General features: G+C 49.6%; 1 protein-coding gene across 1 annotated transcript; it reads right to left on the bottom strand.

Annotated features, from left to right (window-relative positions):
• Window positions 1-45: 45 nt before the first annotated feature.
• Window positions 46-23,039, bottom strand: LOC117974284 (pepsin A-4). The gene is made up of 10 exons (XM_055094389.2): window positions 22,954-23,039; window positions 17,648-22,131; window positions 17,003-17,165; window positions 14,634-14,751; window positions 13,646-13,764; window positions 12,771-12,970; window positions 11,303-11,419; window positions 10,027-10,171; window positions 9,826-9,924; window positions 46-8,709 (listed from the first exon to the last, which is right to left on the bottom strand). Exons 2-10 carry the CDS (start codon window positions 17,701-17,703, stop codon window positions 8,560-8,562), a joined length of 1,167 nt encoding a protein of 388 aa, XP_054950364.2. The 5' UTR covers window positions 17,704-22,131; window positions 22,954-23,039; the 3' UTR covers window positions 46-8,559.
• Window positions 23,040-23,954: the final 915 nt, after the last annotated feature.

Below are 23,954 nucleotides of genomic sequence, written 5' to 3'. Positions count from 1 at the left end.
CCAATCAGCACTCTGTGTCTAGCCAAAGGTTTGTAAACACACCAGTCAGCACTCTGTGTCTAGCTAATGGGGTGGGGACTTGGAGAACTTTTGAGTCTGGCTAAAGGATTGTAAATGCACCAAGCAGCACTGTGTCTAGCTGAAGGCTTGTAAATGCACCAATCAGCATTCTGTGTCTAGCGAATCAGGTGGGGAATTGGAGAACTTTTGTGTGTAGCTAAAGGATTGTAAATGCACCAATCAGTTCTCTGTAAAATGGACCAATCAACAGGATGTGTGTGGCGCCAAATAAGGGACTAAAAGCAAGCCACTGGAGCCAACAGTGGCAACCTGCTCGGGACATCTTCCAGGCTGTGGAAGCTTTGTTCTTTCGCTCTTCACAATAAATCTTGCTGCTACTCACTCCTTGGGTCTGCACTACTGTTATGAGCTGTAACACTCACCGCGAAGGTCTGCAGTTTCATTCCGGAAGCCAGTGAGATCACGAACCCACCGGGAGGAATAAACAACTCTGGACGCGCCACCTTTAAGAGCTGTTACACTCACCGCGAAGGTCTGCAGCTTCACTCCTGAAGCCAGCGAGACCACAAACCAACTGGGAGAAACTCCGGACACATCTGAACATCTGAAGGAACAAACTCCAGACACACCATCTTGAAGAACTGTAACACTCACCGTGAGGGTCGGCGGCTTCATTCTTGAAGTCAGCGAGACCAAGAACCCACCGGGAAGGAACCAATTTGGGACACAGTTGCAATGATCCGTGATCGTGCCACTGCACTCCAGCCTGGGCAACAGAGCTAGACTCCATCTTAAACAAACAAACAAACAAAAGAAAAAGGAAAAAGAAAGAGGATGCTTACCAACCCAATGGATTGTGAGATTTTATTCAGTGGACAAAGTAGAGTGAAAACCCTGATGCATAAATTGCTGTGGAGGAGGACAGGAGAGTGGGGAGGTCACCAGGTAGATAGGAAGCCCTGTCGCAGGGTCTTGTTCTGAAATCAGATCCCCTGGGGCATCCTCAGACTGTCCAGCCATGAGAGCCACAGGTTCTATAAAAGCTCCAAGTTGCCCCCAGTGCCTCCAGGTGAGTATTGAGGAGTGGGCAGTGTGGATAAGTTCAGGGACAGTGGTGGTTGGTAGAAAACACATTGACATTACAGACTCCCCTGTAAGTAGACATCTTTGTGCCCCAAATGTGAATCCTGGGCCCATTTTCTTTTGTTTTGTTTTCTTTTTTTTAACTGTGAATCTCACTCCAGTATGACTAGCCCTTGTATTTTCCACGTTCATGTCTTCTGGTGCCTCCTTCTCTTCCTCTTTCTTTCCTCCCTCTCAAGCCTCTCTCTCTTTGTTTTTTGAGACAGGGTCTTATTCTGTCACTCAGGGTAGAGCGTAGTGGGGTGATCATGGCTTACTGCAGCCTCAACCTCCCACGCTCAATCAGTCCTCTGGCCTCAGGCTCTGAGTAGCTGGGATGAAAGGCATGAGCCACTACACCCAGCTAACTTTTGTATTTTCTGTAGAGACAGGGCTTCACTATGTGGCCCAGGCTGGTTTCGAACTCCTGGGCTCAAGCGATCTTCCTGCCTCAGCTTCTCAAAGTGCTGGGATTACAGTGAACCACACTGCACCTGGCCCTCTCTCTCTTTATGGATACATAATATTTTACATATTTTTTTTGGGTACATGTGATATTCTGTTACAGGCATAGAAAGAGTAATGATGAAGTCAGGGTATTTGGAGTATCCATCACCTAAGTATGGGTTGATCCTAGCACTCATGTGAAGAACCTGATGGTCCTGAAGATGCTGCCTAAGTTCTGGGGGCACCAGATGGAATCCCCTCACTCAAGGCTGCCACCAGATGGAAGGGAGGGAGCTTGGAGCCCAAGGATGGGCACTGATTTGAGGGGCACAGCTTGTCTGGGGCCCACATGGGAATTTTGAGCAGAGGAGAAGTATATTTGGGAAGCAGAAGGAAGATTCCCCAGGCAGAAACCTGCAAGCCCCTTAACACATTCATTCAAATGCCTTATTGTGCACTTGCTGTGTACCGTGCAGGGATGCTCTAGCTGCGGAGGGTACATCCCTGAGCATGGTAGGACTAGGCCATGCCTTTGGCGCATTTGTGGTCAGTTGAAGGGAAAGCTGGTGTGGAAGGGGCTCTTCCTTTCCACCTGGATGGATATTTGGATCACATTGAGGGGAAGCTCTCGGATTGGTGAAGATGATAATGTTTCTCCACATTAGAGATTTTAGCACCCTGAGGGACGCTGGCATGCTTGCTGACACCAATTCAGGGGTATGGCAGAGAGACTGTAGGATGGCCCCCAATTATTCATGCTGCTGGTGGTCACACCCCTGTATAATCCCCTCCCCTTTTGTGTAGGCAGGACTTGCTTCTAACTAACAGGATACAGCCAAGTAGATGGGATGTCAGTTTTGTGATGACATTATACAGGCTTGTAGCTTGTGTCTTGCTAGCACACTCTCTGTATAGACTCTTCCCCTTGCTGACTCTGATAAAGAAAGCTGCTCTATAAAGAGGCCCAAGAGGAAGGAACCAAGGGTGGCCTCCAGCTGACAGCCAGCAAGGAACTCAGGCTTTCAGTGTGACAATCTGCAAGTAACTGAATCCTGCCAGCAAGCGTGTGAGCATGGAAGCAGATCCTTCTCCAGTCAAGCCTCAGATGAGACCACAGACCAGGCTGACATCCCTGACTGACAGAGGCCTCAGCTGAACCGAGCCTGGATTCCTGACCCACAGAAACTGTGAGATAGTCAGTCAGTGTGAGTTGTTATAAGTCATTCAATGTGTGTTAACTTCTCATCAGCAATAGAAAACAGGACTGGAAACCTTGTTGATAACTCGAAAAGGAGCCACCTGATTGCCTCTTGCTCTTCCCTCTTTTGGGACCATTTCAGTGCTCTGCTAGTTGTTTTTCTGCTCAGGTAATGTGAGTGATCTGAAAAGGGGGAAGGTGACATTGTTGGTCAGGTCATCTGCAAATCTCCCACCACACAGCAGTGCTTACATTTGTGTGCCTATTTGTGCTTTTCTGAATGCTTTGAATTATTTTAAAAAAGAATTATTATACTATAACCGCCACTTTTTCGCAAGTGATGTAGCTCAGAGGGGTTAAGTGATCAGTGCAGGTTCACATAACTAAGTAATGACACAGATGGGACCTGAACCTGGGTCTCAGGAGGCTCTGGTCCCTGGCCAGACTATGTGACCATGTACATCCACCTGGTTTCTGTTCATGGGTTAGTGTGTGACAGGAACATTCCATGATGGCTGCAGCCTCCCTCCCAGGTGCACTTGGAGAAGCCATTCCACTCAGCCCCCTTTACTAGAGGAACCCTTGGGATGGAAGAGGGAATCCTGATTCTGCAACCACGTGCTCCCATGAGATCTGATTGTCAGCCAGGGCTGATCCGTGGCTGCCAGCAAGGAAGCCACAACATCTCATTGTACCAGACTGGCCCGGCTGAAAGATTAGACAACAACGTTTGCTTTGCCATTAGCCCTGCCTGGCACTCAGTATGGTAGTGCCTGGCTTTCAGGGGCACTGGTAGCAGTGTCTCCGATGCAGCGCAGCCCCTGCCAATGGCACAGGTGTTCATAAATGTTCCATGAACCAATGAAATCAAGCAATGGAATGAGATCTAAGGAACCCAATCATGGCAAGGCTGAGATGGAGCACTTAAGCATGATAAGTGTTATCAAGCTGGTGTGATAGGCATTGGGGCAGCTGGTCCCCTAGCAGCTTTCAATCAAGGTCTCACCCCAGGGACATGATCTTCCAACACCAAAGAGAACACTGTGTTTTCCACTCCCCAGTCCCAGACCTGGGCTGCTTCTCCAGAGATGCCTGCAGGTTTTCAAAGTTAAATTGATGATAACTTTTTTGGCTCAAGTATAGAAGTAATACATGATCACTGTAGATTATTTATAGATAATTACAATTTTAAAAATGGCTTATAACCCCACTACCCAGAACTAACCACCACTGGCGTAGTAAATGAATATATTGATTTACTTACAAATATAGGACCACAAGATATGGCACATGTTGTTTTGCAAGCAACCCGCTTTGATGGGCCCAGCTCACTTCTGCTGCGCTACTCTATCTGCAACCTGAACCCGCTTTTAAAAGAAAAATCATGATTCTGTATTTTACAAGTGATTTTTATAAATCTACATGATCATTTAAAAACTTTTCTCAAGATATGATATGCACACAGAAAGGCGCATATCATAAGAAACAGCTTGATGAATTTTCACAAACCAAGCACACACGTGTAACCAGAACCCAGACCCAGCAAAAGAGCATGTCAGGTACCCCCGGACCCCACCCCAGGCTCTTCCCAGTCACTATCCTAGGGCCAAACCAAGCGTATCACTACTCTAATTTCCAAACAGCAAAGATTCGTTTCACCTGTTTTTGTACTTTTGCTAAGCAGTACCACATAACAAGCACTTTAGTTTGCATTGCGCTTCTTTGCTCAGAATCATGTTTAGGAGAGGCATCCAGGAATGGCGGTGTGTGGAGTTGTTACTCAGTCATTTTCATTGCTGTGTATTATTCCTCTGCATCAATATACCCGTTGTTTTCTCTTTTTCAGTTCATAGGCATTTGGGTAGCTTCCAGTGTGGAGTTCTTAGGAACAGTGCTCTATGAATGTTCTCTTGTATACACATCTTCTTTCTTTTCCTTTTATTTATTTATTAAAAACAACAGAAATGAAGTCTTGGTATGTTGCTCAGGCTGGTCTTGAACTATGACCCGAAGCAGTCCTTCCGCCTTGGCCTTCCCAAGTGCTGGGGTTACACCATGAGCTACTGTGCCTGGCTGTTTTCCTTTTAATTGACATGTAATAATTGTACATATTTATGGGTACATAAGGATGTTTCTGTACATATAATGTTTAGTGATCAGATCAGAGTAATTAGCATATTTATCATCTTGAACATTTATCATTCCTTTGTTTTTTTTTGGAGACAGAATCTCGCTGTGTCGCCCAGGCTGAAGTGCAATGGTGCCATCTCGGCTCACTGCAACCTCCACCTCCCGGGTTCGAGAGATTCTCCTGGCTCAGCCTCCCAAGTAGCTGGGAATTACAGACATGTGTCAACACACCTGGCTCATTTTGTATTTTTAGTGGAGATGAGGTTCCACCATGTTGGCCTGGCTGGTCTCAAACTCCTCACCTCAGGTGATCCACCTGCTTCGGCCTCCCAAAGTGCTGGGATTACAGGCGTGAGGATTATGCGAGCCACCGTGCCCGGCCGGCATATGCATTTTTAATTTTGATAGATACAGCCACATCATGCTTCTTAGGGTGGTGCCAGTTTACACTCCCACCAGCAGTGTGTGGAGTGATCGTTTGGGACAGGTGAGGATGGATGGGGCAGGAGACCTGTGAGATTAAAATAACACTCCTGGACGAGTGTGAATGAAAAGGATGGAAGGAGCTGTGCTTCGACCCCAGGGCCCTTCGAGGAGGATGCATGGAGCAGAGGCCTGAGACTGCAGGAAAGGATTGTGAATTCATCTTCTGTTGTGCAGCAACATGAGGAGGATGAAATCAGATATGTTGGTGCAGGGCTTTCCGGTCAAATGATCTGTCTGATGAGGAACCTCTTTAGATTGTGACTGGGTTCAGGAATCCCAGGGTGGGAATGGAAGAGGTGCTGGGAGAGAGAGGCTGAGCTGCAGCTGCTGGTGTTGAGATGGGGGAGGAAGGAAGGCTGGGATCAGGTGCAGGAGAACAGATAGGATCCAGGAAGACCTGCCTGTATCCCCGGAGCCTAGCACACTGCCTAGCTTCAAAGTAGGTACATGGGAAATATCAGAAAAACAAATCCAGCAAAGAAGCCAGGACAGGGTGAAATTCTTTCCCAGAAACTTGAGAAATCCACCTGCTTATCCCATGACACAATATGACCAGGATGGAATGTTGGTGGGGGTGGGGTGGGAGCTGACCCACCTGTTGTTATTCACATGGCCTTTGTCAAACCATATCCCCACTCTCATACTCTCATCCTATCTGAGATGTTTCCTTTCAAAAAGTCTTCTCTAATCACTCATTCAGCAAATATTTATTGACCTCCTAGTATGTGCCAAGCCCGGCTCTTGCTGCTTGGGCTTCAAACCTAATTAAAACCATCACCATCCCTGTCCTTGTGAATCTTAAACACTGAAATGCATGGTTATAGGTAGTGCCAAGTACCATGAGGGAAAATGTAGGCCCAGGCTGTCTGAGAGAGTGGTGAGGGAGGGCTGATCACTTTTACAGGCAAGTGACATTTTTTTTTTTTTTTGAGACGGAGTTTTGCTCTTGTTGCCCAGGCTGGAGTCCAGCGGTGCAATCTCGGCTCACTGCAACATCCACCTCCTGGGTTAAAGCGATTCTCCTGCCTCAGCCTCCTGAATAGCTGGGACTACAGGTGCCCACCACCACACCCAGCTAATTTTTTGTATTTTTTTAGTGGATATGGGGTTTCACCATGTTGGCCAGGCTGGTCTCAAATTCCTGACCTCAGTTAATCTGCCCACCTCGGCCTCCCAAAGTGCTGGGATTATAGGCATGAGCCACCAAGCCTGGCTGAGAAGTGACATTTAAGCCACATCTGCAGATGCTAGGTGTTAGCAAGTCAAGAAAGAGGGAAAAGCAACCCTGGCAAAGGGAACAGCATGTGCAAAGTCTGGAGGTGGGAAAACACTTGGGCTATTGTGGCCGTGGGAGGCCAGGGTGGAGGGAGCTCGGGGTAACGGGATCAGAGTGAAGCAGGGAAGGTTTGGAAGGAAAGGAGCACACAGGACGTGGGACTATGCCAAAGATTTGCTGTTTTATTCCAACGGCAATGGCAAGAAGGCATTAAGAGTTTAAAGCAAGGAAGGGATGAGATGAAATTTATGTTTCCTAAAGTTTATTCAGCTATGGAAAATGGGCTTGGGAGGGTGAGAGTGACCCTGGGGAGACTGGGTGTTGGAGCTCACCCCCGCCCTTCCTAGAGCCCAGCTCCAGCCTCTGGGCTTGTGTCTTCAGCAGAAAGCCTGGGTCGGCTGTCACCAGAAGCAGGAGCAATGGGAATTTTCCCAGCATGCATGCCGGGGAGCCCAGGGCTGTAATAGACTTACTAGCAAGAGAGAGTCTGAGATGAAGCTCAGCTGAGTTAAAATGAAACAGATCACTTTGCAGCAGGGCTTGTCAGAGCCTTTGATTGGGAACTGTAGCTGGTGAACCCTGGGGAAGGGCCTAGAATGTAGCATGTTCTATACTTATTCTGAAACTGTGTTTTCCATTGAACATTTTGCTACCAAGCCCAGTCTGAGAAACTGCTCCTTTTCCTCTTTGCCTTTCTAGGGCATATATGCTAATGAACATGCTTAATTCTCTGTCTCACAATCTCTGCTCAGGGCAGTGGAAGACCTTTCTCTTTGGTTACAGATGGGGAAAGAGATGGGTTCAGTGTTTTCTGCCTAGGACCTTGGGGAGATTAACTGTTAGTCTTGGTCTTGGTAGCCAGTGAATCACAAGGGCATCCTGGAAGACTGTGGGGTGTCAGCTTCTTCCACTTCTCCTGTCCATGTCTTGCAGACAACACTGCCCTGTCCTATCTACTTAGGGACATCACCATTAGTGTCCGCCTTTCCTGACTCTCCTGATTGCTTTCCTTTCCTCATGAGCTCTTTTTTTTTTTTTTTTTTTTTTTTTGAGATGGAGTCTTGCTCTGTCGCCCAGGCTGGAGTGCAATGGTGCGATCTCAGCTCACTACAACCTCCGCCTTCCAGGTTCAAGCGATTCTCTTGGCTCAGCCTCCTGAGTAGCTGGGATTATAGGTGCGCATCACCACACCCAGCTCATTTTTGTAAATTTATTAGACAGGGTTTCACCATGTTGGCCAGGCTTGTCTCAAACTCCTGACCTCAGGTGACCTGTCCGCCTCAGCCTCCCAAAGTGCTGGGATTACAGGCGTGAGCCACTGTGCCCAGCCTTCTCATGATCTCTTATTGGCTTTGGGAGAAGTAGGAGGTTGACTCCCTCAACTAAGAGCTTCAGTGACCTATTTTTTTCTTTCTGAGCTGGAGTCTTTCTGTGTCGCCCAGGCTGGAGTACAATGGCAGGATATCAGCTCTGTGTCCCTTCTATGAGAAGACAATTAGCCCAGTATTTTGGCCCCCAGGTCTTTTTATGATGCTTCCAGCACAAACCCCGAAGCCTCTCTGTCTTCCTGGCTCCATCATGCAGTGTTGGCTGCTGGGGTCACTATGTTGGGTGCCATCCAAGTGGATGTGGTCATTTTCATCCCTGCCCTGGCGTTCTAACCCCAGTAATGTGAAGGAAAAAGACCAGCAAAGAGAAGCAGCTCCACAAAACCTGTTTCAGTGGGTTATGTTTTTATTCTACGTTATTGGTAGGACAGGGAACAGGGCCAAGACCTCCACATTCCCCTGGGAAGAACAGTCAGGAGAATTAGATACATCTAAAGTGGGCACAGGACGGAGGCCAGATCTTCCTGGGAGGTGGCTGAAGAGACTTAGGCTTAAGCCACGGGGGCCAGGCCGACCTGGTTGTTTGCCCTGTCGAAGACGGTAAAGTACTGGCGGATGAAGACATCACCCAGGATCCAAAGCTCTCCAGATTCGGTGGGGACGTTCATGCCCTGGAAGCCACTGATGCAGCTCCCCTCGCTCTGGAGAAAAGGAGAATAAAAGTGGAGCTGGGACACCGATTCAGCAGTGATAGGCGCTGGGTGATAAACATCCAGGGCGCCCTGGTCCAGCTGTAAGGCACGTGCAAGGAGGAGCTTCCTGGCCCAATGTCCAGGGACTCGGCTGTTCTTGGCCTGGAGTCGGCCTGTAGAAGCTGCACACTGAACGACTGGTTTCTACGCATTACTGGACATTATCTGGTGTTTCTGGCAGGCACACGAACCCTGACATCAGCATCGGTGCTAAGGGGCTTAGGGAGAATTCAGCTGCTAGGAAGGAGTTTGAAAACCCTGCCGCCATAGCTTTTTCTCATTATTATTCTGATCCGGTCAGAGGCAAACCGGATGAGCTATTAGCCCTCTTGCCTCACTAAGTCACTGGGCTGCGACCTTGTCTGCACATCACCTGGGGAGCTTTGAACCCCCACAGCCCCATCCCATTGCTCAGGCCTTGCCCTCTCCTAATGTAATCAGAATCCGTAGGGGAGCCCAGGCATCAGTGCTTCTTGTTGAGTAACATGAGTCCACTGGCAAAATTAGTTTTCCACCTGACGTTATAATAACAGAAGGGAAAGAGTTTTCTTGTGGCTCGTATAGCTAAAGATTTGCTACCTGGCAGAGATGGTAGAAGTGTCAGAAGCCCCAGCCTACGGTAATTAGGATTTCCATTTGCCCAACCCTTGGTAGGTCTGATGTGATCAGTCTCACTTGGTTGACCTAACCGCACTCTGAGGGTGGGGAAAGCTGCCATCTCTACTTTTGGATGAGAAAACTGAGGGTCAGATGAGTTGTAATTTGTTCAGAATCAATGGGCTAGTAATTCAGACCCAGGACTTGGACCCAGGGGTCCAAATAGAATCCTCTTTTCACTCCATTAACTTTTGCTTCACTTGTTCCCTTAGGGGGCTGTATCCGAGTTCTTATTCCTGCATTTGTTTTTAATATATTCTTTTTCTCTGGAGGCTGTCTAGGGCAGATGTTCGTCTGCCTCTGCCTCTTGGCTTCAGGTCGTGGAAGTGCACTTTCCCTCTGCAGAGGGCGACTCTGTGTCCACATTCTGTGTGAACCTCTCTAGTGGTTGGTCCAGAGCCTCCTCACCTGCAGGATGTAGGCACTGGGTGGCACGGGGTACTGGACTCCATTGATGGTGAAGACGATGTCGGGCAGGCTGCTGATGGCTGAGCAGCTGACCACCATCTGGAAAGAGTGAGAGTGAGAAAAGTTAGAAGGGTTTCTGTCCCTTCTGCCTGGCACACCCACTACTTGAGTGTAGAACAGGGCAGTCGGGGCTGGACTCACGTCGCCGTCTGAGTTCTCGCTGGCTCCGATGTCGCTCTGGATGTTGGCAATGGGGCTGGTTGGGCCGGTCAGCAGAGAGGTGCCGGTGTCAACAATGGCCTGGCAGCCCTCAGCGCAGGCGATGGCCTCTCCGTTCATGGTGATGCTGAGGGTAAGAAGCAAGTTAAAGTCCCTGAGCCCTCAGGGGTACTTCTCTCCAAGGAGGAACCAGGAGGTGAGCCCAGACATTCCTTCCCCACCCATCCATTGGCCAGTGCGTGAAATTTCTGTTCCTCTCGTTCACGCACTCATTCGTCCCGCATTCATTTACCCTACAAATATTTCCCAAGTGCCTACTCTCTGCCAGGCATGGGAAATGCCAAGTGAAACAAGACAGCCTCACAGTTCCAGGCTGCAGGGAGCTCCCGGCCTAGCTGGCAAGATAAGTTATGTTGGCAGAAGGGCAAGATGATAAGCCAGGCATGAGGCAGGGAACAAAAACAGGGTCCAGGGTGAGAGGTGGTGGAGGGGAGCAGCCAGGGGAACAGACACCCAGGAATGCCAGGCAGGTGAAGAGAGAAGGAGGACATCATCAGGGGATGGTATGCGGGGAGGGACAGAGACCAGAGGGCTGGGGCAGGTGTTGGAGGAACTGGTGAAATTCTAGCATGGCTGGGCAGACATGAGGTGATCCATGTGTCCTGGTTTGCCTGGGCTGGTCCCAGTTTTAGTACTGAAAGTCTCTGTCCTGGGAAATTGTTCATTCTTGGGAAAACCCACACCACTGAGCACCCTAGCAGGCTAGCTGGGGAAGAACAGCGTGGAAATGAAGCTGCAAGGGAGACAGGGGAGGCCCTGAAGGGGAGGGTGGAATGAAGTGACTTCACACAATTTCTTAGCCATTTTGCCCCACTTCTAGACGGAAAGTGACATGTTTCCTTGAGTGGGAGGAGCATGTGCTGGTTCACCGGCCCCTTAAATTGTGAGATGCGTGGACAGGTGGGTCCCCCAGCTCTCCCCAGGGATGCTGGTGGATGGTCCTGCCTCCGTGACTAGGAGGACAGTGGCTATCTCACCCTTGCAGAGTCTCAGCTTCCCAGACAGCTCTTCCCTCCTCCTGCAGGGAGGTGTCTTTCTAGGGGTCTCTGGCTTGGCCAACTTCCACCTTCCCCCTGGAGTGTGTTCCCCTGTGCCAGCTGTTCCTGGGGGGATTCTGGAAAGCTGATTGGCTATGAATCCATAAGGAAATGGGATCTGGGACCCAGGCCTGGATGCTGCCCGTCCATGGCAGTCTCACCTGTCCACGGTGATCTGCCAGTAACCCTCAACGGTAACAGGCACCCAGTTCAGACTTCCAGTGTAGTAAGAAGAGTCAATGCCACCAAATATCACCACGCTGCCACTCTGGTCATCGCTGTGGAAAGTGAGGGGAGAAGACATGAATTTTTTTGTTCGTCCATTTGTGTGACCATCTGCTGTTGCCTCCTCAGGGCTACCCTTGATTGGGCACTTTCTAGGGCTGTCCTGGGGTGTGACTAATGTGGTTTCTTTTCCTCTTAGGCCAGTGCCCATGCAGTGGGCCCTGTCACTGTTATTTCCACTTACCATGAGGACACTGAGCCTGAGGGAGGTGAGGCCACCTGCCCAAGGTCATACAGCGGGGGAGTGGTGGAACTACGTTTGGAAGAACACAGGCCTTGTAGGTTGAGTGTGTGGTTTCCATGGTGGTACCCACTCTGGTTGCCATGGGGACCCCAGGGAAGTGAATGCATGACGGTGTCGGCTCTTAAGGAATTGATGGTGGAGGTCACTGGTTCTTAGCTGGGAGCAGTTTTGCCCCCAGGGGAATGTCTGAAGACATTTTGGATTGTCATGATTGGGTGGGGGTAGGGGATGCTGCCGGCATCTCATGGGTAGAGGCTGGGGATGCTGCCAAACATCCTACAATGCACGCGACAGTCCCTGGCTGCAAGGACTTATGGTGGTCTGAAATGTTAATCGTGCCCAGATTGAGAAACTGGGATCTGGCTGGGGAGATACAATGGCCCCACATGAAATATTTAAGTGCTCATAAAGGCAGATGATGTTTCAGAGCCACCTTGAACATTAACTGGCCAAGAGGAATACATGACAAAGAGCCTTCCTGTTGTAAATTGCAGGAGTCCTTGTTATTGCAATATTCATGTTCTAAATCTGTGCAGTTTCAGGTTAGATGAGGAAGCAAATGTAGACAGCAAGAAGAAATTAGTCATCCAGGGCCGGGCACGGTGGCTCACGCCTGTAATCCCAGCACTTTGGGAGGCCGAGGCAGTCAGGTGATCGAGACCATCCTGGCTATCACCATGAAACCCAGTCTTGAATTCCTGACTTCAGGTGATCCTGCTGCCTCAGACTCCCAAAGTGCTGGGATTACAGGCATGAGCCACCACACCTGGCCAAGTGTATTCATTTTAAATGGCATCTTTGCGGGCCAAGGATGAGGGAAGTGGCACTGAGGGGGAAATGGCTGATGACATTTGAGTTGTGCACATCAAGGGAAAAAAGACGCTGGTAAAATAAGATGGAGTGCACATGGCCCATCAGAGACAGACTTGGCACTATTACTCTCCAAAGACACACTTCTCCAGCCTCAGACATTGACTTTCAAATCCCTTGCTTCTCAAGACCCTCTCCATCCCAGCCAGCCTTGGACAGCTCCTGCTGGGCAGGAACACTGTGACCTCTGGAGGGGGAGGTGGGAGGAGGCCCCTTTCCACTCAACTTACGCGCTGAGGTAGACAGAGAAGAGGTCCTGAGAAACCAGGCCCTGGTTCCAGATGTTGTCAAAGACGGGTGTGGCCCCGGAGGAGGAAATGCTGGGGTAGGCCAGCCCCAGGATGCCATCGAAGGGAGCATAATACAGGAAGGAGCCAGGTTCGGTCTCGCTCAGGCCAAAGATCTGATTGGTGTCAGAGATGCCTCCAACCTGGGTGGGGAAACCGAGATGATGTTCACCATCGGGTCATGTTCACTGAGCTCTGGGTGCCAGCCTCAGGCCCAGAGCCACCCTGGTTCATCTCATGCAGGACTTGGCTTCCAGGGTATCAGCCCGGAAGGAGGGCAGAGGGACTGTCAGCTGGAATGCTGGTTCCTCTGCTGGAGGTAACCATGGCAGCTGATCTCCAGATGGCCACAGTCTATGACTCAGGGTGAGATTTTGCGGGAGAACAGATGGTCACTGTGTGTTTGTGTTTCTGATGAACAAACGCAAAGCAGACCCCATACCCCAGGCCTTTGACCCCTGCCATGCCCCGAAAGTAGCAGGGAGGGCTTGTGGAGATTTCGTGACTTGGGGTGCTGCATGTCGGGAGAAGAAGGAAGAGGAGGAGGTGCTAGTAGAGAATTGAGACTTTACTGACTCTCCCCACACTCCATAACATTCTGCTTGGGTGGAGCTGAGGCTGGCTTATGGCTCCCCGCACCCCACCCTTTTACTCACTGCCACCTGAGCTAGCAATGTCTGTGACATCTCTGCTGCCCTTCCCCCACTCTGCACCCCCAATCAGGTTACTTCTGTGATCACCAAGACTCATCTTGCTGGAATAAGCTTATTTTGGGGGTGCCTGATGGGGGGATGCAGCGGCAGCCTGCAGGTGCCCACCTGGACAGTGTCGTATCCGAGGATGCCTGTCATGCTGCCGGTGCCATAGGCGATGGAGACTGTCTCGCTGGTGGACTGGTAGGTGGAAGAATCCTCAGGGTTGAAGCGGTTGTGGTTGGCTGCAAGGACAAGTGGTGATTGTTATTCTCTGAGAGCTGGGTGAAGGTCATGGGCTGGATGTCTTCCTGGGATGGGGTGCCCTGGCCCTGGGACGGGCTCTCGAGGTGAGCAGCAACCTTTCGCCCTAGACCCTTGGAGCCCAAGAGACCCCAGGTTCTGTCCTGTCTCGTTGAACTACTGGGACCATTCACTGATGGCAGTTTCCCCAGCCAACCCCAAGGGCCTCCTGGGGACCTCCCCAGACCAACATTGAGCGGAGCAGGCCCATGGCTGCCCAGTGACGAGCGCTTTCACCCTCTAGCCCCCAGCCAGTGCTCCCGTTATGATGTGGATGATGCCACAGGCACCTCATCTTCATTAAAACTCCGGTGAAAACACTAGAAGAGGAAGGAACCTGCAACACATATTGTTCATGACTTCCAAAGACAAACTCTCTTTCATTAGCAAACCAATGATTCTTTTTTTTTTTTTAAATGAGCTCAGCACTCACCTCTAGCCTGTCCTAGCCAGGCTTTGAAGCCATTTTCTCACACTGGACTCTTTCCTGGTGGGCTATTCTACAGCCCTTTGGCCCTGTCTTGCTTTGGGCCCCCCATACTTCCTCTCCCAGGCAGTGGTTATTGAGGAGAGCTTCTCTCTGCCCTCAGACTGTGTAGTCTTTGACCGCAGGGATCATATCACTCATCCCTTTACCCCCTGGAGCACCTGAGCCCAGTGCTTGGCACGTAGTAGGTGCTCAATAAATGCCTGTTGAGTGGCTCCAGCAGGCTTGAGGTGGGAACTGTTTGAAGCCCGTGGGTGTCCAGGGTTCCCCAGGGTCGGCTGGTGCTGGGGAGTGAGAGTGGGGTAGGGCGGTCTGGGCACTTACTGCAGGCAAGACTGGAGCAGTAGACTGAGGGCACCCACAGGTTGGAGGAGCCGGTGTCAAAGATGACGGTGAAATCCTGGGCAGGAGTTCCAATGCCGATAGTGCCGAAGTACTCCATCTGTCCAGGCGAGGACAGGGCAGTTCACGGAACGGGGTCTCTCTGTCAGGGCCTCACTAGGGGCTGTCTCTGGGTCATCTCCTCAGTCTGCCTCTCCATCTTTTCCTTCATTCCTCACAGTTCTTGTCTCTCTTCCCAGGCACTGTCTTCATCCTTCAAATCCCAGCCCTGGTGTCCCTTCCTCCTTGAAGTCTTCCCTGATTGCTCCCCCCAATTTACTCTCTGCTCTCTGTTAAGCACCACAAGCACCTAACAATCTGCTGTTCCCTCTTTAGCCATTGTCTTGTCTGTCACAGTCTTCCCATCCTTACAGCGCATGTTCTCAGAGGATGGCGGTGGAATCTTCTAGCACCAGGCAAGTTACAGCTTAAGTGCTTGTGCCTTAAATTGTTTATCAGAAGCTAAGGAAACCACCTAAAGATGGAAACCTGTCCAGTTTTCTTATTTCTACATCTAGATGTGTATAGCAGGTTGCAAGAAAGGGCATTGACAGTATTTTTATTCTTTTTTTTTTGAGACAAGTCTCACTCTGTTGTCCAGGCGGGAGTGCAGTGGCGCGACCTCGGCTCACTGCAGCCTCCTCCTCCTGGGTTCCAGTGATTCTCTTGCCTCAGCCTCCCAAGTAGCTGAGATTACAGCTGTGTGCCATCACGCCCGGCTAATTTTTGTAGTTTTAGTAGAGACGGGGTTTCATGTTGCCAGGATGGTCTTGAACTCCTGACCTCAAGTGATCCACCCGCCTCTGCCAATCAACCAGTATTTTTCTTCTTAGTGGCAGCATTTTCCCCCTGCCAGCTCTGTTCCCGCCACACTAGTCTGCTTGCTGTTCTTTGGCGATGACCAGTCCCTCCTGCCCTAGGGCCTTTGCACTGGCTATTCCTTGTGCTAGGAAATGTTTATTCTAGATCTTTCCTTGGCTGATCCTTTTATCAAAAATCAATCATTCAGCTCTCTAGTCAAATGTCCCCTCTGCCAACAGGCCTTCCGTGACCACTTTATCTAAATTTGCCCCCTCTCAATCTTCTTGTTCCCCATAGTCCAATTAATTAATTTGTCATGGTCCTCATCATTATCTGAAATTCTCTTACATGGTTGTTTATTTGTCATCCCCTTTAGAGTATAAGCTCCAGGAACTTTGATTATTCACCATCATTTTGGCAACTTGCATAGCCTCTGGCACATAGAGAGGTGCCAATATTTGTTAAATATTTGTGAACTAAATAAATGGGCTAACTAAGCCTCTTACCAAGGGCCTGCCAGACGCCATGCTAAGCACTCCAGAAAACATGATCGTGTTAATTCCTGGCAACATCCTCTGACGGTAGATATTAGTGGTTCTGTTTTCCAGACCAAGACACAGGCTCAGAGTATTTAAATGACTTGGCCAAGGTCCTGTGGCTTAGACGCACTAGGACCCATATTTGCACCAGGTCTGCTGGATGGCAGAGGCCAGTCTCTGAACCACGGGCATCACTGCTTTGTGCCCTGTGCCCTGTGCCAGTCACAGAGGGGACATACAATATCTGCAGGAGGGCAGGGTGTTTGCTATCGGGTCTCAAATAACAAAGTCAGGGTGATCTTTCTGAAACTGAGATCTGATCTTGTCACACCCCTGTTTAAGATAAATCAGAGGCAGTTAGGATGCAGCCTCTGTGCGTCCACCCCTCGGCTCCTCAGACCGCAGTCTACAGCACCCTTCTTCCCTCCCTCTCGGCTCCCCTTCAAATGGACTGTGCTCCCGCCTGCTACAGGGTTTGGCACAAGGGATCAGGCTATGTGGAGTTCTGTCTTGTTCTCTTGGAAACTCCTGCTCTTCCTGCGTGGCTCCAGGGAGGCTCCCTGCCCAAGTGGCAGACTCTCGCAGTGTGACACCGTCACTCTGTAGTCCTCCTGTTGCCTGTTCCTTTCATTGCTTTGTGAGACCCCTTGATTACTGTGTTTGTCTCCTAGGCTATGAGTTTGCTCACTGCTGTCTCCTCCTGAGCCCAGCACAGGCCCTGACATAGAACGAGGCGCTCAGAAGAAATTAACATTGCATGAAGGAGTGAACGAATGAATAAATGAACAAAAGAGCAACAGCTCTGACTGTGAGCTTTCCTGCCTGCCCTGGGCCACTGACATCTAGGGGGCAGACTCTGGGTCACTGCCTGGAGCCGCAGAGCCCAGGCCCATCCTCCAAGACCCCTGGGACACCCTCTTTCCTGCTGGCCAAGTCCTCAGAGCTGGCCCCACCACTTGCCCGCACACTCACATCCAGGTAGTTCTCCAGGGGCTGTTCATCTACCAGGGTGGGAGCCTCCCACTGGGGGAAGTACTTGCTGGCTGGGTTGAGGTTGTGCTTCTTCAGGAAGTCCTTCAACAGGCCACGCTCGGACAGGGTGCGCCTCAAGGACTTCTTTCTGATGAGGGGGACCCTGTGGTTTGGAGAAGGAAGAGGAATTAGGCAAGGATTCTGCTCACCGGGTGCTGTGGCAGCCCCAGAAGGGAAGGGAAGCTGGTCTAAGGAAGAAGGAAGGAAAGGAGACGCCCCCACTTCTGCCCAACAATGCAAAGAAGTTAAGTTGACTAGTGGTGGAGCTGGGAGCAAAACCCAGGCTGGACTCTTAACCAGCTGATCTAAGAGAGGAAGATGGAAGGAAGGGAGAAGCTCCCACTTCTGCCCCATAATGCAAAGAAGTTAAGCTGACTAGGGCTGGAGCTGGGAACCACAGTCAGGCTGGGCCCGAGTTTTAACCATGTCTGCAGGGCTGCCTCCCAAAAAGGCAGAGAGAGAGGCGGAAAAGGGGGATGGAGACAGCTGAAGAGAGAGAGAAAAAAAAGGGAAGAAGGAAGACACAGGAGGAAAGAAAGGTGATGTGAGAGGCAGCATCTTCACACCCACGCCACCCGGACTCACTTGTACATGATGCACTCAGAGAGCGCCACCAGACCCAGCAGCAGCAGCCACTTCATGGTTCTTCCCGGGTCCCAACCTACGAGGGAGAAGGCAAGACGGGAGGAAGGTGCAGAGCAGCAGCATGAGCTGCCCCTTATATACAAGTTGGGTCCCGCCTTATCAGCCTCTGAAAGTCACCGGTTCCCCTGATCCCAAACAGAAAAGCTCCTGATAAGATTGTGGCTGCCCTGAGCCACATTCTGAGACCTTTCCAGCTGAGGCACTTTCCATTGTAACCTTGCACCATGGGGAGGGGGGAGGGTGCCATGGGGGTGGACCCACAGAGAGAGAGAGGAGCAATGACCTGGAGGCTTTTTTCTTTCTTTTTTCTTTTCTTTTTTTTTCTTTCTTTTTCTTTCTAAGCAATGACCTGGAGGCTTATTTGTTTTCTTTTCCTTTGTTTCCTTTCTTTTCTTTCCTTTCTTTCTCTTTCTCTCTTTCCTTCCTTCCTTCCCTCCTTCCTTCCTTTCCTTTCTTTCCTTTCTTTCCTGACGGAGTTTTGCTCTCTCGCGCCACCAGAGGCTTATTTCTGAAGCATTGACAAGGGCCTACGTTAAAACTTTACAAGCTGAGCATTTCGACAAAGTTGTTTAAAAGTACGTTTAACGCAGCATTGGACAGATGTGAAGGAGCCCCAGGTGGCCTGATTTGTCCCAGAGGGCACGCAGCTGGGGTTCTTAGAGAGCAGCCCCCCGACTCAGTCATAGGTGGTACTGGTTGTGGTCACTGCTTATCCACAGCACATTGAGGGGTCAGTCGTTTGGGACTCAGGACACAATTCCCCACATAAGTGTCATTGTGTGGGGTTGTTGGGCGTCTGACTAGCCTGTGGGACTTGCGACTTGCTTTTGGTGCAACTGGGCTGAGTCTGGGAAAGAGATGTGCGCAGTACACGGGGGAGGAGGGAGAGAGCACCGGGAGAATGCTGCCTTCCCTTCCTGGAGGAGGCAAACTTCAGACAGGCCAGGTATGTCTTTGGAATCTGTGTCCCTCCCTTTCTGCACCCCTTCTCTTTCTTTTGCTCCTTTCCCACCCTCTCCACCTTTGAGATCCCACCTGGGTCTGATTTCTCCAGGTGCTCCAGGCTTACAACTGGGTTGAAATCAGCTACAATGGAGCGAAGCAATCTGGGCAAGCAATTCATACTCATGGGTGAGTGACTTAGAAAGAGGATGCTTGGCCGGGCACCGTGGCTCACGCTTGTAATCCCAGTACTTTGGGAGGGTGAGGCAGGTGAATCACCTGAGGTCAGGAGTTCAAGACCAGCCTGGCCAACATAGTGAAACCCCGTCTCTACTAAAAGTAGAAAAGTTAGCTGGGCATGGTGGTGGGCGCCTGTAATCCCAGCTACTGGGGAGGCTGAGGCAGGAGAATCACTTGAACCTGGGAGGCAGAGGTTGTGAGAGGTGAAGCCCTCTGGGCTTCTGAGTCGGGTGGGGACTTGGAGAACTTTTGTGTTTAGCTAAAGGATTGTAAATTCACCAATCAGCACTCTGTGTCTAGCCAAAGGTTTGTAAACACACCAGTCAGCACTCTGTGTCTAGCTAATGGGGTGGGGACTTGGAGAACTTTTGAGTCTGGCTAAAGGATTGTAAATGCACCAAGCAGCACTGTGTCTAGCTGAAGGCTTGTAAATGCACCAATCAGCATTCTGTGTCTAGCGAATCAGGTGGGGAATTGGAGAACTTTTGTGTGTAGCTAAAGGATTGTAAATGCACCAATCAGTTCTCTGTAAAATGGACCAATCAGCAGGATGTGTGTGGCGCCAAATAAGGGACTAAAAGCAAGCCACTGGAGCCAACAGTGGCAACCTGCTCGGGACATCTTCCAGGCTGTGGAAGCTTTGTTCTTTCGCTCTTCACAATAAATCTTGCTGCTACTCACTCCTTGGGTCTGCACTACTGTTATGAGCTGTAACACTCACCGCGAAGGTCTGCAGTTTCATTCCGGAAGCCAGCGAGATCACGAACCCACCGGGAGGAATAAACAACTCTGGACGCGCCACCTTTAAGAGCTGTTACACTCACCGCGAAGGTCTGCAGCTTCACTCCTGAAGCCAGCGAGACCACAAACCAACTGGGAGAAACTCCGGACACATCTGAACATCTGAAGGAACAAACTCCAGACACACCATCTTGAAGAACTGTAACACTCACCGTGAGGGTCGGCGGCTTCATTCTTGAAGTCAGCGAGACCAAGAACCCACCGGGAAGGAACCAATTTGGGACACAGTTGCAATGATCCGTGATCGTGCCACTGCACTCCAGCCTGGGCAACAGAGCTAGACTCCATCTTAAACAAACAAACAAACAAAAGAAAAAGGAAAAAGAAAGAGGATGCTTACCAACCCAATGGATTGTGAGATTTTATTCAGTGGACAAAGTAGAGTGAAAACCCTGATGCATAAATTGCTGTGGAGGAGGACAGGAGAGTGGGGAGGTCACCAGGTAGATAGGAAGCCCTGTCGCAGGGTCTTGTTCTGAAATCAGATCCCCTGGGGCATCCTCAGACTGTCCAGCCATGAGAGCCACAGGTTCTATAAAAGCTCCAAGTTGCCCCCAGTGCCTCCAGGTGAGTATTGAGGAGTGGGCAGTGTGGATAAGTTCAGGGACAGTGGTGGTTGGTAGAAAACACATTGACATTACAGACTCCCCTGTAAGTAGACATCTTTGTGCCCCAAATGTGAATCCTGGGCCCATTTTCTTTTGTTTTGTTTTCTTTTTTTTAACTGTGAATCTCACTCCAGTATGACTAGCCCTTGTATTTTCCACGTTCATGTCTTCTGGTGCCTCCTTCTCTTCCTCTTTCTTTCCTCCCTCTCAAGCCTCTCTCTCTGTTTTTTGAGACAGGGTCTTATTCTGTCACTCAGGGTAGAGCGTAGTGGGGTGATCATGGCTTACTGCAGCCTCAACCTCCCACACTCAATCAGTCCTCTGGCCTCAGGCTCTGAGTAGCTGGGATGAAAGGCATGAGCCACTACACCCAGCTAACTTTTGTATTTTCTGTAGAGACAGGGCTTCACTATGTGGCCCAGGCTGGTTTCGAACTCCTGGGCTCAAGCGATCTTCCTGCCTCAGCTTCTCAAAGTGCTGGGATTACAGTGAACCACACTGCACCTGGCCCTCTCTCTCTTTATGGATACATAATATTTTACATATTTTTTTGGGTACATGTGATATTCTGTTACAGGCATAGAAAGAGTAATGATGAAGTCAGGGTATTTGGAGTATCCATCACCTAAGTATGGGTTGATCCTAGCACTCATGTGAAGAACCTGATGGTCCTGAAGATGCTGCCTAAGTTCTGGGGGCACCAGATGGAATCCCCTCACTCAAGGCTGCCACCAGATGGAAGGGAGGGAGCTTGGAGCCCAAGGATGGGCACTGATTTTGGGGGCACAGCTTGTCTGGGGCCCACATGGGAATTTTGAGCAGAGAAGTATATTTGGGAAGCAGAAGGAAGATTCCCCAGGCAGAAACCTGCAAGCCCCATTACACATTCATTCAAATGCCTTATTGTGCACTTGCTGTGTACCGTGCAGGGATGCTCTAGCTGCGGAGGGTACATCCCTGAGCATGGTAGGACTAAGCCATGCCTTTGGCACATTTGTGGTCAGTTGAAGGGAAAGCTGGTGTGGAAGGGGCTCTTCCTTTCCACCTGGATGGATATTTGGATCACATTGAGGGGAAGCTCTCAGATTGGTGAAGATGATAATGTTTCTCCACATTAGAGATTTTAGCACCCTGAGGGACGCTGGCATGCTTGCTGACACCAATTCAGGGGTATGGCAGAGAGACTCTAGGATGGCTCCCAATTATTCATGCTGCTGGTGTTCACATCTCTGTGTAATCCTCTCCCCTTTTGTGTAGGCAGGACTTGCTTCTAGCCAACAGGATACAGCAAAGTAGATGGGATGTCACTTTTGCGATGACATTATACAGGCTCGTAGCTTGTGTCTTGCTAGCACACTGTCTGTATAGACTCTTCCTCTTGCTGGCTCTGATAAAGAAAGCTGCCCTATAAAGAGGCCCAAGGGGAAGGAACCAAGGGTGGCCTCCAGCTGACAGCCAGCAAGGAACTCAGGCCTTCAGTGTGACAATCTACAAGTAACTGAATCCTGCCAGCAAGCGTGTGAGCATGGAAGCAGATCCTTCTCTAGTCAAGCCTCAGATGAGACCACAGACCAGGCTGACATCCCTGACTGACAGAGGCCTCAGCTGTACCGAGCCTGAATTCCTGACCCACAGAAACAGTGAGATAGTGAGTCAATGTGAGTTGTTGTAAGTCATTCAGTGTGTGTTAACTTGTCATCAGCAATAGAAAACAGGACTGGAAACCTCTTGAAAACTCCAAAAAGATCCACCTGATTGCCTCTTGCTCTTCCCTCTTTTGGGACCATTTCAGTGCTCTGCTAGGTGGTTTTCTGCTCAGGCAATATGAGTGATCTGAAAAGGGAGAAGGTGACGTTGTTGGTCAGGTCATCTGCAAACCTCCCTCAACATAGTAGTGCTTACATTTGTGTGCCTATTTGTGCTTTTCTGAATGCTTTGAATTATTTTAAAAAGAATTATTATACTATTACTCCCACTTTTTCCCAACAGACATAGCTCAGAGGGGTTAAGTGATCAGTGCAGGTTCACATAACTAAGTAATGACACAGATGGGACCTGAACCTGGGTCTCAGGAGGCTCTGGTCCCTGGCCAGACTATGTGACCATGTACATCCACCTGGTTTCTGTTCATGGGTTAGTGTGTGACAGGAACATTCCATGATGGCTGCAGCCTCCATCCCAGGGGCACTTGGAGAAGCCATTCCACTCAGCCCCCTTGACCAGAAGAACCCTTGGGATGGAAAAGGGAATCCTGATTCTGCAACTACGTGCTCCCATGAGATCTGATTTTCAGCCAGGGCTGATCCGTGGCTGCCAGCAAGGAAGCCACATCATCTCATTGTACTAGACTGGCCCGGCTGAAAGATTAGACAACAACGTTTACTTTGCCATTAGCCCTGCCTGGCACTCAGTATGGTAGTGCCTGGCTTTCAGGGGCACTGGTAGCAGTGTCTCCGATGCAGGGCAGCCCCTGCCAAGGGCACAGGTGTTCAGAAATGTTCCATGAATGAATCAAATCAAGCAATGGAATGAGATCTAAGGAACCTAGTCACGGCAAGCCTGAGACAGAGCACTTAAGCATGATAAATGTTATCGAGCCGGTCTGATAGGCACTGGGGCAGCTGGTCCCCTAGCAGTTTTCAATCAAGGTCTCACCCCAGGGACAGGATCTTCCAACACCAAAGAGAACACTGTGTTTTCCACTCCCCAGTCCCAGACCTGGGCTGCTTCTCCAGAGATGCCTGCAGGTTTTCAAAGTTAAATTGATGATAACTTTTTTGGCTCAAGTATAGAAGTAATACATTATCATTGTAGATTATTTATAGGTAAATAAAATTTTTTAAATGACTTTTAACCCCACTACCCAGAACTAACCACCACTGGCGTAGTAAATGAATATATTGATTTACTTACAAGTATAGGACCACAAGATATGGCACATGTTTTGCAACCAACCTGTTTTGATGGGCCCAGCTTGCTTCTGCTGCGCTACTTTATTTGCAACCCGAACCCGCTTTTAAAAGAAAAATCATGGTCCTGTATTTTACAAGTGATTTTTTAGAAATCTGCATTATCATTTTAAAACTTTTCTCAAGATATGATATGCACACAGAAAGGTGCATATCATAAGAAACAGCTTGATGAATTTTCACAAACCAAGCACACATGTGTAACCAGAACCCAGACCCAGCAAAAGAGCATGTCAGGTACCCCCGGACCCCACCCCAGGCTCTTTCCAGTCACTATCCTAGGGCCAAACCAAGCGTATCACTACTCTAATTTCCAAACAGCAAAGATTCATTTCACCTGTTTTTGTACTTTTGCTAAGCAGTACCACATAACAAGCACTTTAGTTTGCATTGCGCTTCTTTGCTCAGAATCATGTTTAGGAGAGGCATCCACGAATGGTGGTGTGTGGAGTTGTTACTTAGTCATTTTCATTGCTGTGTATTATTCCTCTGCATCAATATACCTGTTATTTTCTCTTTTTCAGTTCATAGGCATTTGGGAAGCTTCCAGTGTGGAGTTCTTAGGAACAGTGCTCTATGAACGTTCTCTTATATACACATCTTCTTTCTTCTCCTTTTATTTATTTATTAAAAACAATAGAAATGAAGTCTTGCTATGTTGCTCAGGCTGGTCCTGAACCCTTGGCC

This window comes from Pan paniscus, chromosome 9 (genome assembly GCF_029289425.2).
Source record: "Pan paniscus chromosome 9, NHGRI_mPanPan1-v2.0_pri, whole genome shotgun sequence".
NCBI lineage: Eukaryota > Metazoa > Chordata > Mammalia > Primates > Hominidae > Pan > Pan paniscus.
This window is presented reverse-complemented; position numbering and strand designations above follow the sequence as displayed.